This window comes from Oncorhynchus nerka, linkage group LG28 (assembly GCF_034236695.1).
Source record: "Oncorhynchus nerka isolate Pitt River linkage group LG28, Oner_Uvic_2.0, whole genome shotgun sequence".
Classification (NCBI taxonomy): Eukaryota; Metazoa; Chordata; class Actinopteri; order Salmoniformes; family Salmonidae; genus Oncorhynchus; species Oncorhynchus nerka.
This window is the reverse complement of record NC_088423.1, coordinates 14,305,581-14,323,799: the sequence shown is the minus strand read 5'-3', so window position 1 is coordinate 14,323,799 and position 18,219 is coordinate 14,305,581. Positions and strand designations below refer to the sequence as shown.

Below are 18,219 nucleotides of genomic sequence, written 5' to 3'. Positions count from 1 at the left end.
GATGGTAGCTCTCCAGGAACAGGGTTGGAGTGAAAACCTACAGGACGGTAGGTCTCCAGGAACAGGGTTAGAGTGAAAACCTACAAGACATTAGCTCTCCAGGAACAGGGTTAGAGTGACAACCTACAGGACATTAGCTCTCCAGGAACAGGGTTGGAGTGAAAACCTACAGGATGGTAGCTCTCCAGGAACAGGGTTAGAGTGAACACCTACAGGACGGTAGGTCTCCAGGAAGAGGGTTAGAGTGAACACCTACAGGACGGTAGGTCTCCAGGAAGAGGGTTAGAGTGAACACCTACATGACGGTAGGTCTCCAGGAACAGGGTTAGAGTGAACACCTACAGGACGGTAGGTCTCCAGGAAGAGGGTTAGAGTGAACACCTACAGGACGGTAGGTCTCCAGGAAGAGGGTTAGAGTGAACACCTACAGGACGGTAGGTCTCCAGGAAGAGGGTTAGAGTGAACACCTACAGGACGGTAGGTCTCCAGGAAGAGGGTTAGAGTGAACACCTACAGGACGGTAGGTCTCCAGGAAGAGGGTTAGAGTGAACACCTACAGGACGGTAGGTCTCCAGGAAGAGGGTTAGAGTGAACACCTACAGGACGGTAGGTCTCCAGGAAGAGGGTTAGAGTGAACACCTACATGACGGTAGGTCTCCAGGAACAGGGTTAGAGTGAACACCTACAGGACGGTAGGTCTCCAGGAAGAGGGTTAGAGTGAACACCTACAGGACGGTAGGTCTCCAGGAAGAGGGTTAGAGTGAACATCTACAGGACGGTAGGTCTCCAGGAACAGGGTTAGAGTGAACACCTACAGGACGGTGGGTCTCCAGGAAGAGGGTTAGAGTGAACACTACAGGACGGTAGGTCTCCAGGAAGAGGGTTAGAGTGAACACTACAGGACGGTAGGTCTCCAGGAAGAGTGTTAGAGTGAACACCTACAGGACGGTAGGTCTCCAGGAAGAGGGCACTTCAGTAGATAATAAACAAGGTCCGTCACTTATTAGGAGTTGTAGTTTATCGCTTATTCTAGGAATCGCCAGAGACAAAAAGTATCGTATAATCTGGTACAAAATCCTAGAATATTTCATGTTGATCTATTCAAGTGCTGAGAGTCAATATACAGGCCATAATAATGCCGTCAACACTGATTCAGACCTCTCAACAATAAATAGTTGCACAACAATAAATAGTTTAAACATTAAAACAAGTCTCTGATAAAGAGCTGCCACCCAACACAGAATACCCCTCAGAAACAGGGACAGTACTGTACCAGGGTAATTATCTGCCCACATATGACAAGTATGACATTACACTGACTGCGGTGCCCCTACCTGTACTGAAACAGCAAGACAACACTGCAAGACAACTGCAAGTACCACAGTTCAAAACAACCAATAATACAAAATAAAAACTGTACTCACCCAAAACAGCTCATTAGAGTTAGTACTCTGTCATAATTCAGAATCAGGATTATAAATCAATAAACGTGAGTAAGTGCATAGGTTCACAAACTGAATTTTGAAATAATAATGCATTATAACGGTATGGGGTAGAATCTGCATAGTGCATCCAGGAACCATCACCAGCAGTGAACTCTCACCAACCACAGATGAGCAAGAGCTTAAAGTAGAATAATGAGGATAAAATCCATCACAGAAATCCCTCAGAGAGAGAGAGAAAGAGGAAGGGAGAGAGCAAGAGAAAGAGTAAGAGAGTAAGAGAGAGAGAGAGATGGAGGTGGAAGAGAGAGATGGAAAGAGAGAGGGAGGAGGAGAGCGAGGGATGCAAGAGAAAGAGTAAGAGAGTCAGTGGACTAAAACAAACATCTCCATTGTTTGTTAAATGCCACTCAGTCTATATTTAGAACGATGCCAAAGGAAAGTCTCACTGTCCTCTGGTGATCTGGAATCACTGCCTTATGTTCTTATTGGACAAAATAGCTTTGCATTTAAATATTCAATGATTCACACATAACCTTAAATAGTACCGTATCTTACAGTATAACAATCTTTATTTTTTATTTATTTAACTAGGCAAGTCAGTTAAGAACAAATTCTTATTTTCAATGACAGCCTAGGAACAGTGGGTTAACTGCCTGTTCAGGGGCAGAATGACAGATTGGTACCTTGTCAGCTCGGGGATATGAACTTGCAACCTTTCGGTTACTAGTCCAACACTCTAATCACTAGGCAACCCTGCCGCCCCAAACAAGGTATCTAATCACATCACTAGGACACAGAGGTTTTTTTCTGGTCTGGTCATGTGATCAAGAAAAACTCAAGGCCCCAGTCATAAGGTATCACTACCTACCTGATATACCAGTAAGTGACGCTGAGATGATTCAACTGCGTTACGTGGAACTACAATCCACACAATCCACCACATCCACCTTAATTACCTGTGTAGTTGACTTCCTCGAGTAAAGAGAGGTTATGGTCAGATAATCAAAGCTGTGGTCTGGCTATAGATCATTGGTAAAGTTTCCCCACTGTGGTAAGACCCCAGCCGGATGACCACATGGTCAACGTTCCCTCAGATGGATTCCTCATACCAACCAATCCCTCAGATGGATTCCTCATACCAACCAATCCCTCAGATGGATTCCTCATACCAACCAATCCCTCAGATGGATTCCTCATACTAACCAATCCCTCAGATGGATTCCTCATACCAACCAATCCCTTAGATGGATTCCTCATACCAACCAATCCCTCAAATGGATTCCTCATACCAACCAATCCCTCAGATGGATTCCTTATACCAACCAATACCTCAGATGGATTCCTCATACCAACCAATCCCTAAAATGGATTCCTCATACCAACCAATCCCTCAGATGGATTCCTTATACCAACCAATCCCTCAGATGGATTCCTCATACCAACCAATCCCTCAAATGGATTCCTCATACCAACCAATCCCTCAGATGGATTCCTCATACCAACCAATACCTCAGATGGATTCCTTATACCAACCAATCCCTCAGATGGATTCCTTATACCAACCAATCCCTCAGATGGATTCATCATACCAACCAATCCCTCAGATGGATTCCTTATAACAACCAATCCCTCAGATGGATTCCTCATACCAACCAATCCCTCAGATGGATTCATCATACCAACCAATCCCTCAGATGGATTCCTTATACCAACCAATCCCTCAGATGGATTCATCATACCAACCAATCCCTCAGATGGATTCCTCATACCAACCAATCCCTCAAATGGATTCCTCATACCAACCAATCCCTCAGATGGATTCCTTATACCAACCAATCCCTCAGATGGATTCCTTATACCAACCAATCCCTCAGATGGATTCCTTATACCAACCAATCCCTCAGATGGATTCATCATACCAACCAATCCCTCAGATGGATTCCTCATACCAACCAATCCCTCAAATGGATTCCTCATACCAACCAATCCCTCAGATGGATTCCTTATACCAACCAATCCCTCAGATGGATTCATCATACCAACCAATCCCTCAAATGGATTCCTCATACCAACCAATACCTCAGATGGATTCCTCATACCAACCAATCCCTAAAATGGATTCCTCATACCAACCAATACCTTAGATGGATTCCTCATACCCACCAATCTGTCAGATGGATTCCGCATACCAACCAATCAGATTAAAGACTTTTCATTTCACATGACAGATGCCCATCACAAAGAAACAAATCTCATGCAAAAAGGTAGAGACAGTAATGATTACAATATTGGCAGATCGTTGAGCTGATCTCAGACAAAAACAGTGCTAGCAAAATTTGAATAAATCAGGTCGAATTTCAAACAGCCCCACAAAAACTGTCTTTGCCTTGGTTGAGCTTAACTTCTGATCATCAGTGATTATTGTGAACACCATCAAATCTTCTGCTCTGTCACTAACCCATTTGATTTGGCTCAAGACTAGTCTCCATTTTGGCTCTGAGGCTATGCAGTTTCACTCAAACCCCTACTAGTTTGACCTAACAGGAGGGTCACTGTGGGTTTACCCTGAGCCCCATCTGCAGCAGATGGCGTCCACCTAAAGCACATTGTGATAATGGTTGACACTAATTAAGACCCCCGTAATCCCTCCACCAGCAAAATGAGCAAAAGGAAAAGCCTGTTTAAACACTCATCACCCATCGCACAATAATCCCCACAGACTATTACTTTTCACTGGGACTCCGAAATGGGGATATTAGAAGGCTGCATCCCACCTGGGTTGTACTAGGATATCTATCTCAAGAACCTATACTGAACACAGTCTGGATGATGCCCAGAGAGCAGAGACTCCAGTACCTGATGTTGCCAATGAGCGTCTGCTGCTCGTCAGTGGTGAGAATGTCTGGGAGGACAGAGGCCAGCCAATCAACCTTCTTCTCCGCAGCATACTGCTTCAGCACCGCAAACAGCCTCTCCTTCACCTCCGGCTCCTCCCCCAAAATCTGGTCAATCTGAAAGATATCAATAACAATTGTTGTTGAAGGGCGCATAGTTACACAGCCTCCCTAAAGAAGCATTGTATACATTTACAAAGAAGCTTCCAATTATCAGACTGAGGAAGTAAGCTCAGTAGGCATAATGCTTTTTGAACAGCAGTGTCTCTTTCAAACTGTTGTTTCCTCTGGACATCCATGTTCCCCTGTATAATCAATAACATCCATGTTCCCCTGTATAATCAATAACATCCATGTTCCCCTGTATAATCAATAACATCAATGTTCCCCTGTATAACACATACAACAGTTAGTTTAAAAGAAAGCCGCACCTTCCTGTTGAACTCCAGGGCCTTGTGTTTGCGGTCCTTCCTCATCCCGTCTCCCCCAGGCTGTATCCCATCCATACTCCCACTGCTGCGTACTTTCTGTCTGGGCCCCAGACACAGCACCCCCAGCCTCAGCGTACGCCCCTGGGACGCCTTGATCAGCGCCGCCGCCATCTCGTGCTGCCTCACCGGGATCCCGTTGACCTCCATGACGTAGTCACCGGCCCCCAGGCCACCCCGTCCCGCCGGAGAGCAGGGCGAACAGTCCTCCACCAGGAGGGGGCAGTCTCCCACGATGGTGAAGCCGAAACGACCATCAGGACCCGGGGTGATGTCCATCTGAGAGGCAGAGATTGAATTCTTATTTCACTTTCTTTGTATTATGTCAAGATAGAGAGAAATAATTTTGACTAATGACTTGGAAAGTTCAGCATTGCCACTACAGTTTCTGGGGTTACATGAGGTATCAGAAATACAACGAGTCAGATGTTCAGTTGGCACAAGCAGTAATACCGAAACATTGACATAAAATCAATTAGAAGTATCAAACATTGTGCTACTACAGTATGATGGTGCCAGGTGAGTCCCAGTCAGAGCGAGTTCAGACCTGCTGGATGCGAGACACCACTCCGATGCTGGGAGGGATGTTCCTCTGGGTCTGAGCGATGGAGATGACAGCCTGGACTCCCAGAGTGGACACATTCTGGCCCTCGATCTCCAGCACCTGGTCAGAGAAAGACCGTTTAATGAAGACACCCAGAAACAGCTTTTCCAGTATAAATCCCTGATCATACTATTACACTCTCATCATAATATTATCAAAGTCTTAACATTATACTATTAACTGCATATTTGTCAATTGACTTGCCTTGTTAAATAATGGTTAAACAAAGGATAAAAATAATTTTGGTTTAGTTTAGGACCTAGAATCTCTCTGACCTGGTCACCTGGCTGCAGCCCCGCCAGGTAGGCACTGCTCCCCTCCTCCACAGACAGGATGTAGCTAGGACCACTTCCTCCCAGCTGGAAGCCAAACTCCTCTGGCCAGCCCTGATTGGATGTCGGCATCGCAATGACTAGATGAGAGAAGAAGAAGAATGACGAAGAGGAGAGGAAGATGAAGAAACCCACAGGGAGTCTGATGAGAAAGATGTTCTGGATTGAGATGCGAATGAGAAGCAGTATGGTGCTCTCAGTGGGGGGTTGAACCCTTGTCGAACCCTTGGGGTCACTGACCTTGTTCACAACTCCAAAGGCAATTTGACCTTGAGGAGCATGAAGTGCTCTCTTCCAAAGTTAATCCATTTTACTGTACATCAAAATTCACTGACTCTCTATCTGACGGAGGGCTCTGATGGAGGGCTCTGATGGAGGGCTCTGATGGAGGGCACTCTATTGCCTGCATGAGAGCGACTCAAGCATAAAATATCTGCCATAACCAAACACAGAAAACACATTTAAATCTAGGAGTGCAGGTTATCCTGCTTTTTGTGGTAATACACTCCAATCCCTAACGCTTAATTTGTGAACCTTTATAACATTCTATAAACTTTTACATTTATAGAGCATTAAAACAGGATCAGCATGTATTAACCTCCACGAGTTTGCTTCCAAAAACGTCACTGATACGACAGGTCACACATGCCAAATATAGAACTATACAAATATCTATTCTGTCTGAAAATGTAACATGAACCTTAAAACAGAGCCAGCGTCTGCTGTTCAACCTCCAAAGCCTTGAAACAGTCATGTGTTTCAATAAGTGAATGACATTCAAACAGACAGACTTACAGTCATCTTTAGATGGATAGCGAGGAACAGCAGGCTTGTTCTGGTTCCTGAAAGAATATCTGCCTTTCTTGTTCTGTAGAAATTTCTTCATCTTGTATCAAACTGCAGGTGGCCTATCTGTGAGCTAGTATCCAACCTGGCTGTACAGTAAAAAAGCCTCTTGGACCATACCAACAGCCCCCATTCAAACAAGAGGGGTTGTCAATTCAAAATACCCCATCTTAGAGTCATCCACAGAGTCATCCACAGAGTCCTCTACAGAGTCATCCACACTGCCACCGCAACACAATAAAAGGGTGACAGTACATGAAGACTTGTCACAGAGTTACTCCAGAATCTCCTCCCAGAGTGTGTCCTTGCAGTCCTGCAGGCCGTTTGCACAGTGTTAATGATAAAACTGGGACGCCCTCGCTCTACTCCGCTCCTTAATAAAACCTCTCTCCAAAAAGGGCCCCCATTTTCTTCTATAAATACTCCTCTGTCTTTTTTCCTGCTCTCTCTCACTGCTAGGTGACGTCCTCCAAGGGACGGAAACTGGCCCAGAATCACTGTGTGTGTCATACAGAAAGGGGTTGATGAACACTAATTGGAGCGTGTGCCTGGGCGCTCTTATGTGTGTGTGTGTGTGTGTGTGTGTGTGTGTGTGTGTGTGTGTGTGTGTGTGTGTGTGTGTGTGTGTGTGTGTGTGTTCCTCAATGCTCAGCCCCATTGAGAAGGAGCAGTGGCAATTTAAGACTTTGCTCTGGATTAGTGGAATTATGGGCTGAATTTTTAAATCCCACTCCACCCCCTATCAGGACAGGGACATATGCCCCCCTTTATTAGGGTTAGGGATGTGGAGATATCCACACAGACTCACAGTGGTGCGCATGAATGCCTCTGATCTGTTTTTTTTAAACAGTGCTGCAGCAACTTGTCCCTGAGGCAATTTACAGTAAGATAGTATTGGGCAACACAGAAGCAATCAGCAGGCTAGTTACTAGTCACATGGCCATCAGTCAATGGTAATTGAGAACTGCCAGTGAGTTGTGGTATATTTGTCAGTGTATGTGCAGAAAAAGGTTAATCACACAATATGGATAATGGAATTACAGATCACAGGAGGACATCAAAATAAACCTGCTAATAAAAGCAGGTGGTTAATGAGAAGGATTCATTGTAGAGAGAGACGTTTATCGGTGATGATTGCATTTATGGAGCATGGAACAGGACTACTGTGACAGTAGTTTAGCATTTTTCTTCTAAAGGAAATCAGTAATAATATTGTAATAACATAGTCATATCTAATGAATATAGTAACAGTAATAACATATGGTTTATAATGGCCTAAATACGGCTAAGACTGCTATGACAGCTAAGACTGCTATGACAGCTAAGACTGCTAAGACAGCTAAGACTGCTAAAACAGCAATGTAAAGTACTTATTTTCCAACACAGAAAACAGCAATGGTGAAAAAAGTACCTCATAGTTGAGCAAAAGTAACAGCTTAGTCCTAGTAATACATACTGGGCCAGGTGAATTATTCAACAGCCATGCTTGTATCTCCAAACAAACACTGTTCCCTTCAATCAAACTCTCATCTTACACCTTGCCCAACCTAAGATGGCCACTTGACTTATATATGGGAATATGGGAGAGCAAGAGAGACCGAGTGACATTATACAGGTCATTGAGCCTGAGGTAAGATGACTGAGCCTGGTCGGTGGGTACCTGACTGTTTTGGCAAGACATCAACCTGTTTAAAGCAGAGACAGACTAGAACAAAATGAAAGCAATATTCATTCCCAGAGCCAAAAAGAATCAAGTCATTTAGATACTGAAACAAATGACTAGAACTGCTAAAGCTGATAGGACCCATCATCATGTAACTACCGCCTGAATTGAAGCATGTGACTCAGTGTGAAAGTGAATATAATGTGGAGGTTCCCAACAGTAAACAAACTGTGGTGTTTACATCTACAGCCAACAAAGTCATGAATATTCAGTCTGCTGATGCTGGAAAAACTTCAATGCAATTCTATTGAATGAAGATACTTATTGTAACTGCCCAGAACGGTTTGAGCTCCCATTATGATTTTATAAATAAGATGCAGTCTTACCTTTCAACACCCTGAGACGATGAAGAAATACATAGCCTACAGAGCAAGTGCCTCTAAGTAACACTCCTCTCACTAACTGTATGTGTAACTTGAGAGCAGGGCCTGTTTGAAAACGCAGGCAAAACTCAGGAACCAGATCCAACAGCCTGTGTCATGATGCCTTTGTGTTGTGTGCAACTGAGGAGCAGGTGCACAATATTGAAATGGGGTAAAACTGTGAACATTTCTACTTATCCATTCATTTTCAATCTTTGCAAAAAGTTCATGTTAAGTCAGTCAAATCTATAGCAATTTAGTCTATCTGAATGAATTTAATTAGCTTGAATGTGAATTATAAACAACAAACCTTGTCATGCATGAGATAAAACATCAATAATCAATTACTTATAATATATCCATTTATCCATGTTTACAATTTGTCTGGTAACAGTCCATCATGATGTCGCCAAAGGAGCAGTGATGTGATGCTATAGTTTTTTGACTTCCCACCAGCAACATCAGTGTCACAAAAACTAACAAAAAACACTTAGCAACAGGCTACGGATTTGACAAAGTGTTTTTTTTTCTTGTTTTTTTTTCGGTGGATTAAGATTAGGATTATCACCTATGGGTTTTATTTTTACCTTGTTTGTTTCAACCCCGTCCAGTTGGTGGCAGCAATACACCTTTTTAGGTTGTAGTCTGCGATAAAACACACAGAAGATGAACAACAACAAAAAAGAAGAACAAGAACAAGAACAAAAAGAAGAACAAGAACATGCTAACATCCACAGAAGAAGAAGAAGCAAAACAAAGAACAACAACAAGAACAAGAAGAACAAAAAGAGGAACAACAAAAAGAAGAACAAAAACAACAAGAAGAAGATGAACATGCAACAGAAGTGAAGCCACCCACACCGTGCATGAGAATGGTCCACAGAAGTGAAGCCACCCACACCGTGCATGAGAATGGTCAACAGAAGTGAAGCCACCCACACCGTGCATGAGAATGGTCAACAGAAGTGAACCCACCCACACCGTGCATGAGAATGGTCCACAGAAGTGAAGCCACCCACACCGTGCATGAAAATGGTTCACAGAAGTGAAGCCACCCACACCGTGCATGAGAATGGTCCACAGAAGTGAAGCCACCCACACCGTGCATGAGAATGGTCAACAGAAGTGAACCCACCCACACCGTGCATGAGAATGGTCAACAGAAGTGAAGCCACCCACACCGTGCATGAGAATGGTCCACAGAAGTGAAGCCACCCACACCGTGCATGAGAATGGTCCACAGAAGTGAAGCCACCCACACCGTGCATGAGAATGGTCAACAGAAGTGAAGCCACCCACACCGTGCATGAGAATGGTCCACAGAAGTGAAGCCACCCACACCGTGCATGAGAATGGTCCACAGAAGTGAAGCCACCCACACCGTGCATGAGAATGGTCAACAGAAGTGAACCCACCCACACCGTGCATGAGAATGGTCAACAGAAGTGAAGCCACCCACACCGTGCATGAGAATGGTCAACAGAAGTGAACCCACCCACACCGTGCATGAGAATGGTCAACAGAAGTGAAGCCACCCACACCGTGCATGAGAATGGTCAACAGAAGTGAAGCCACCCACACCGTGCATGAGAATGGTCAACAAAAGTGAAGCCATCCACACCGTGCATGAGAATGGTCAACAGAAGTGAAGTCACCCACACCGTGCATGAGAATGGTCAACAGAAGTGAAGCCACCCACACCGTGCATGAGAATGGTCCACAGAAGTGAAGCCACCCACACCGTGCATGAGAATGGTCAACAGAAGTGAAGCCACCCACACCGTGCATGAGAATGGTCAACAGAAGTGAAGCCACCCACACCGTGCATGAGAATGGTCAACAGAAGTGAAGCCACCCACACCGTGCATGAGAATGGTCAACAGAAATGAAGCCACCCACACCGTGCATGAGAATGGTCCACAGAAGTGAAGCCACCCACACCGTGCATGAGAATGGTCAACAGAAGTGAAGCCACCCACACCGTGCATGAGAATGGTCAACAGAAGTGAAGCCACCCACACCGTGCATGAGAATGGTCAACAGAAGTGAAGCCACCCACACCGTGCATGAGAATGGTCCACAGAAGTGAAGCCACCCACACCGTGCATGAAAATGGTCAACAGAAGTGAGTGGAGTTTACTGCAACACTAGTTAAGGCACACATTTAAATTATGAATTGTACATCCCACAAATAGGGTAAGTAACAACATGGCTCAATTAAGTCATGTTACAATAAGTAGCTAACTTACTCTCAGCTAGACTAGCTAGCTATGTTAGTGAAATGTGGAAGGAAGCATCCTGATGTTGCTAACCTGCACCCTTTACAATTACATTAGCCTAGGTTTATTGTAATGATTATTGTTATGCTAAGCTATTATCTCGTAATGTAAGGAGACTAAATTATAAGTTAGCATAGCTAGCTAGTTACTGTATTTGTAGTCAGTCAGTGCTTGACAGCCAGGTAGCTACGCTAAGTTTCCTACATGATGTTCCTGACATCTTTCCAACTCAGACAGGTTAACAAATATATTTCCTCACACTATTTGCTATCTATGTGGTGGTCGTGTTGATGTGCACATTGTAATGTGCAATACAATCCCACCATGAATTAAATGAAGAACTCTCTTTCTCTGTAGCTACAGTAACAAAGAAGCGACATGCAGGCCAGCTCCAGGCATACCCATGTGACAAGAGGATGTTCCACCCTGGAGTCTGCTGTCCACCCTGTCAGCTGGTCAAATTTTCTCAAAACACTGTAGTACGTAGTACAGGTTGGTCCTTCAGCTTTTAGTCACAGATCTAAGGCTGAATACTGTACCTCTGAATGTCTACTATAGGCATAGTACAGTCTAAACTACACTTCTCAGAACAGCATAAAACATATTAAGATTGTTACAAGATAATGTATACCTGCCACTATTATTGTCTTCAAACTGTATTGAATATCCAATGTTTTCCCTTTGTGTTGTCCAAGAGTCTGCAACAGGTGTGTGACCACCACTGTCTCTGGGTCAACAACTGCATCAGAGCTCAGAATACTTCTCTACCTGCTGAGTGTGTGTATAATGACAGCAGACATGGTACTACTGACGGGGAACATGTTCCTGCACGCTGTGGTGCGGTCAGGCATCCTACGAGGACGTTATGTAGATGATGATGGGCAGTAACGGCAGGCAGGGATGCTCTTTGTCATACAGGTAAAAGACTGGATATACAGACTGGATATACAGATACGCATGCACACAAGGATGTTGGTGCCTGATGTTTCCATGCTTTCCTGCTCTCAGTTTTTCCACAGCAAGTCTGATTTTAAAATGTCATGAATGAAATCCTTTCTAGTTCCATTAACGTGCCACAGAAACCCCCACACACTTTGGTACGGCTAAAAGATAGAATACTAATTATTTTTATTCAGTTTTATATCCTAAGTTAAATGCACTTCCCACATATATACAGTGCATTCGAAAAGTATTCAGACCCCTTGACTTTTTTCCACATTTTGTTAGGTTACAGCCTTATTCTAAAATGGATTAAATACTTTTTCCCCCTCATCGATCTACACACAATATCCCTTAAAGACGAAGTGAAAAAAGGTTTTTAGAAATGTTTGCAAATGTATTAAAAATAAAAAACTGAAATACCTTATTTACATAAGTATACAGACTCTTTGCTATGAGACTTGAAATTGAGCTCTGGTGCATCCTATTTCCATTGATGATTCTACAACTTGATTAGAGACCTCCTGTGGTAAATGTAATTGTTTGGTTTTGATTTGGAAAAGCATACACCTGTCTATATAAGGTCTCTCAGTTGACAGTGTAAGTAAGACCAAAAACCTAGCCATGAGGTTGAAGGAATTGTCTGTAGTGCTACGAGACAGGATTGTGTCGAAGGCACAGATCTGGGGAAGGGTACCAAAACATGTCTGTAGCAAAGAAGGTCCCCAAGAACACAGTGGCTTCCATCATTCTTAATGAAGTTTTGAACCACTGCCCGGCCAAACTGAGCAATCGGGGGAGAAGGGCCTTGGTCAGGGGGGTGACCAAGAGTCCGATGGTCACTCTGACAGAGCTCCTCTGTGGAGATGGGAGAACGTTCCAGAAGAACAACCATCTCTGCATCTCAAACAGGCCTTTATGGAAAAGTGGCCAGACGGAAGCCACTCCTCAGTAAAAGGCACATGGCAGCCCACTTGGAGTTTGCCAAAAGACACCTAAAGGACTCTCCGACCATGAGAAACAAGATTATTTGGCCTGAATGCCAAGCGTCAAGTGTCTGAAGGAAACCTGACACCATCCCTACGGTGAAGTATGGTGGTGGCAGCAGGGGATGTTTTTCAGCGGCAGCGACTGGGAGACTAGTCAGGATAGAGGGAAAGATGAACGGAGCAAAGTACAGAGATCCTTTATGAAAACCTGCTCCAGAGCGCTCAGGAAGGTTCACCTTCCAACAGGACAACGACCCTAAGCACACAGCCAAGACAATGCAAGAGTGGTTTCGAACAAGTCTCTAACTGTCCTTGAGTGGCCAAGCTAGAACTCGAACTTGAACCCAATCTAACGTCTCTGGAGAGACCTGGAAATAGCTGTGCAGCAAATCTCCTCCAATCCAACCTGTTTTTGCTTTGTCATTATGGGGTATTGTGTGTAGATTGATGATGGAAAAAAAACGATTTAATCAATTTTAGAATAAGGCTGTAACGTAACAAATTGTGTAAAAAGTCAAGGGGTCTGAATACTTTCCGAATGCACTATATTTCCTCTGTCTCTCCCCAGCACCTGTTCCTGATTTTCCTTAGGATCGTCTTCTTGCTGGGTTTCCTGGTTGTCGTGTTCAAGCTCTTGGCGGGCTATGCCATGTTCTACACCTTCCTAGCTCTGGTCAACCAGACCTCCAACGAGTGGTACAAGGGACGAAGGAATGTCTGCCAGCACTGCCACCCCTCACCTGACCACTTCTGTGGTCCCCAGCCTCTGACCAGTCCAAAAGGTGGTTCTATAGTAACGGGGTGCTTAGAAACCTGGGGTACTTTTGGTCATGTAGTGTATGTGGACACATGCTCGTCAAACATCTCATTCCAAAATCATAGGAATTCATATGGAGTTGGTCCCTCCTTTGCTGCTATAACAGCCTCCACTCTTCTGGGAAGGCTTTCCACTAGATGTTGGAACATTGCTGCCGGGACTTGCTTCCATTCAGCCACAAGAGCATTAGTGACATCACTAATGTTGGGCGATTAGGTCTGGCTCGCAGTCGGCATTCCAGCTCATTCCAAAGGTGTTCAATGAGGTTGAGGTCAGGGCTCTGTGCAGGCCAGTCAAGTTCTGCCACACCAATATCAACAAACCATTTCTGTATGGACCTCAATTTGTACATGGGGCATTGTCATGCTGTAACAGGAACGGGCCTTCTCCAAACTGTTGTCACAGTTGGAAGTAAAGAATTGTCTAGAATGTCATTGTATGCTATAGTGTTAGGATTTCCATTCACTGGAACTAATGGGCCTAGCTCGAACGATGAAAAACATTATTCCTCCATCAAACTTTACAGTTGGCACTATGCGTTCCCCTGGCATCCGCCAAACCCAAGACTGCCAGATGGTGAAACGTGATTCATCACTCCAGAGAACACGTTTCCACTGCTCCAGAGTCCAATGGCGGTGAGCGTTACACCACTCCAGCCAACACTTGGCATTGTGCATGGTGATCTTAGGCTTGTCTGCAGGCTTGTCTACAAACAGTTATTGTGCTGACTTAGCTTTCAGAGCTATTTTGGAACTCGGAAGTGAGTGTTGCAACTGAGGACAGACTATTTTTATGCGATACTTACGTCAGCACTTGACGGTCCCGTTCTGTGAGTTTGTGTGGCCTACTAGTTGCAGTTGACGGGCAGCTCTAGCAGGGCAGAAATTTGACGAACTGACTTGTTGAAAAGGTGGCATCCTATGACGGTGCCATGTTGAAAGTCACAGAGCTCTTCAGTAAGGGCCTTCTACTGACAATGTTTGTCTATGGATATTGCATGGCTGTGTGCTTGATTTTATACACCTATCAGCAACGGGTGTGGCTGAAATACCCAATCCACTATTTTGAAGGGGTGTCCACATAGTTTTGTGTATATATAGTGTATTTTTCCTTCTTCGTCGTGTGCAGAAAAAAGACAATTGAGTTTGACAGAGGCTGATATAGGTCTACTACACTACTGAATGTATGTATTATTATTATTATTTCTAAATATATTGTTGTAGTGTATGTGTTTTGGGGAATTTCTAACTGGCAATAAAGCCAAAATGATGATTGTGTGGCTGGGTTAACTAGTGACGACCCCGTGGACGTTCCTGCCACTTTAAACCGGTGTGTAAATGTGTTACAGTATGGATTTGATGTAATGCTCGAAGTTCAGGAAACGCTTCGCTTAACTTTCAATTGCAAGATCACATGAAATAGTACTCATTTTAATTGAATGTCATAATTTTGTCGGGGGAGATTGTACATTTTGCGTTATATGTCGTGGGTTGTCTGCAAGCAAGTGGTAGCCTACAGTAACGTCTATTGGCAGTTATTTTTGGACACTGACTGATCTAGTTAGGAACAACAGGTACCGGTAGTTGACAGCACGCACACGTTTTCCCAATGACTGTGTGAAAATGCACCCGTTTGATTAGAGACCTCCTGTGGTAAATGTAATTGTTTGGTTTTGATTTGGAAAAGCATACACCTGTCTATATAAGGTCTCTCAGTTGACAGTGTAAGTAAGACCAAAAACCTAGCCATGAGGTTGAAGGAATTGTCTGTAGTGCTACGAGACAGGATTGTGTCGAAGGCACAGATCTGGGGAAGGGTACCAAAACATGTCTGTAGCAAAGAAGGTCCCCAAGAACACAGTGGCTTCCATCATTCTTAATGAAGTTTTGAACCACTGCCCGGCCAAACTGAGCAATCGGGGAGAAGGGCCTTGGTCAGGGGGGTGACCAAGAGTCCGATGGTCACTCTGACAGAGCTCCTCTGTGGAGATGGGAGAACGTTCCAGAAGAACAACCATCTCTGCATCTCAAACAGGCCTTTATGGAAAAGTGGCCAGACGGAAGCCACTCCTCAGTAAAAGGCACATGGCAGCCCACTTGGAGTTTGCCAAAAGACACCTAAAGGACTCTCCGACCATGAGAAACAAGATTATTTGGCCTGAATGCCAAGCGTCAAGTGTCTGAAGGAAACCTGACACCATCCCTACGGTGAAGTATGGTGGTGGCAGCAGGGGATGTTTTTCAGCGGCAGCGACTGGGAGACTAGTCAGGATAGAGGGAAAGATGAACGGAGCAAAGTACAGAGATCCTTTATGAAAACCTGCTCCAGAGCGCTCAGGAAGGTTCACCTTCCAACAGGACAACGACCCTAAGCACACAGCCAAGACAATGCAAGAGTGGTTTCGGAACAAGTCTCTAACTGTCCTTGAGTGGCCAAGCTAGAACTCGAACTTGAACCCAATCTAACGTCTCTGGAGAGACCTGGAAATAGCTGTGCAGCAAATCTCCTCCAATCCAACCTGTTTTTGCTTTGTCATTATGGGGTATTGTGTGTAGATTGATGATGGAAAAAAAAACGATTTAATCAATTTTAGAATAAGGCTGTAACGTAACAAATTGTGTAAAAAGTCAAGGGGTCTGAATACTTTCCGAATGCACTATATTTCCTCTGTCTCTCCCCAGCACCTGTTCCTGATTTTCCTTAGGATCGTCTTCTTGCTGGGTTTCCTGGTTGTCGTGTTCAAGCTCTTGGCGGGCTATGCCATGTTCTACACCTTCCTAGCTCTGGTCAACCAGACCTCCAACGAGTGGTACAAGGGACGAAGGAATGTCTGCCAGCACTGCCACCCCTCACCTGACCACTTCTGTGGTCCCCCAGCCTCTGACCAGTCCAAAAGGTGGTTCTATAGTAACGGGGTGCTTAGAAACCTGGGGTACTTTTGGTCATGTAGTGTATGTGGACACATGCTCGTCAAACATCTCATTCCAAAATCATAGGAATTCATATGGAGTTGGTCCCTCCTTTGCTGCTATAACAGCCTCCACTCTTCTGGGAAGGCTTTCCACTAGATGTTGGAACATTGCTGCCGGGACTTGCTTCCATTCAGCCACAAGAGCATTAGTGACATCACTAATGTTGGGCGATTAGGTCTGGCTCGCAGTCGGCATTCCAGCTCATTCCAAAGGTGTTCAATGAGGTTGAGGTCAGGGCTCTGTGCAGGCCAGTCAAGTTCTGCCACACCAATATCAACAAACCATTTCTGTATGGACCTCAATTTGTACATGGGGGCATTGTCATGCTGTAACAGGAACGGGCCTTCTCCAAACTGTTGTCACAGTTGGAAGTAAAGAATTGTCTAGAATGTCATTGTATGCTATAGTGTTAGGATTTCCATTCACTGGAACTAATGGGCCTAGCTCGAACGATGAAAAACATTATTCCTCCATCAAACTTTACAGTTGGCACTATGCGTTCCCCTGGCATCCGCCAAACCCAAGACTGCCAGATGGTGAAACGTGATTCATCACTCCAGAGAACACGTTTCCACTGCTCCAGAGTCCAATGGCGGTGAGCGTTACACCACTCCAGCCAACACTTGGCATTGTGCATGGTGATCTTAGGCTTGTCTGCAGGCTTGTCTACAAACAGTTATTGTGCTGACTTAGCTTTCAGAGCTATTTTGGAACTCGGAAGTGAGTGTTGCAACTGAGGACAGACTATTTTTATGCGATACTTACGTCAGCACTTGACGGTCCCGTTCTGTGAGTTTGTGTGGCCTACTAGTTGCAGTTGACGGGCAGCTCTAGCAGGGCAGAAATTTGACGAACTGACTTGTTGAAAAGGTGGCATCCTATGACGGTGCCATGTTGAAAGTCACAGAGCTCTTCAGTAAGGGCCTTCTACTGACAATGTTTGTCTATGGATATTGCATGGCTGTGTGCTTGATTTTATACACCTATCAGCAACGGGTGTGGCTGAAATACCCAATCCACTATTTTGAAGGGGTGTCCACATAGTTTTGTGTATATATAGTGTATTTTTCCTTCTTCGTCGTGTGCAGAAAAAGACAATTGAGTTTGACAGAGGCTGATATAGGTCTACTACACTACTGAATGTATGTATTATTATTATTATTTCTAAATATATTGTTGTAGTGTATGTGTTTTGGGGAATTTCTAACTGGCAATAAAGCCAAAATGATGATTGTGTGGCTGGGTTAACTAGTGACGACCCCGTGGACGTTCCTGCCACTTTAAACCGGTGTGTAAATGTGTTACAGTATGGATTTGATGTAATGCTCGAAGTTCAGGAACGCTTCGCTTAACTTTCAATTGCAAGATCACATGAAATAGTACTCATTTTAATTGAATGTCATAATTTTGTCGGGGGAGATTGTACATTTTGCGTTATATGTCGTGGGTTGTCTGCAAGCAAGTGGTAGCCTACAGTAACGTCTATTGGCAGTTATTTTTGGACACTGACTGATCTAGTTAGGAACAAC

At 44.4% G+C, this 18,219-nt stretch overlaps 1 protein-coding gene and 1 pseudogene across 1 annotated transcript in view; one reads left to right on the top strand and one right to left on the bottom strand.

The window, feature by feature from the left end:
* LOC115112894 (delphilin-like) overlaps positions 1–7,034 on the bottom strand; it is a 58,091-nt gene extending 51,057 nt beyond the window's left edge. Inside the window, 5 exon segments of the mRNA XM_029639925.2 lie at positions 4,302–4,456; positions 4,771–5,106; positions 5,375–5,491; positions 5,707–5,843; positions 6,559–7,034. Of these exon segments, the coding sequence (XP_029495785.2) occupies positions 4,302–4,456; positions 4,771–5,106; positions 5,375–5,491; positions 5,707–5,843; positions 6,559–6,649 (836 nt within the window). The 5' untranslated portion in view covers positions 6,650–7,034.
* A 3,772-nt stretch (positions 7,035–10,806) lies between these two features.
* LOC135565492 (palmitoyltransferase ZDHHC4-like) lies at positions 10,807–17,808 on the top strand (annotated as a pseudogene).
* The last annotated feature ends 411 nt before the right edge of the window (positions 17,809–18,219 follow it).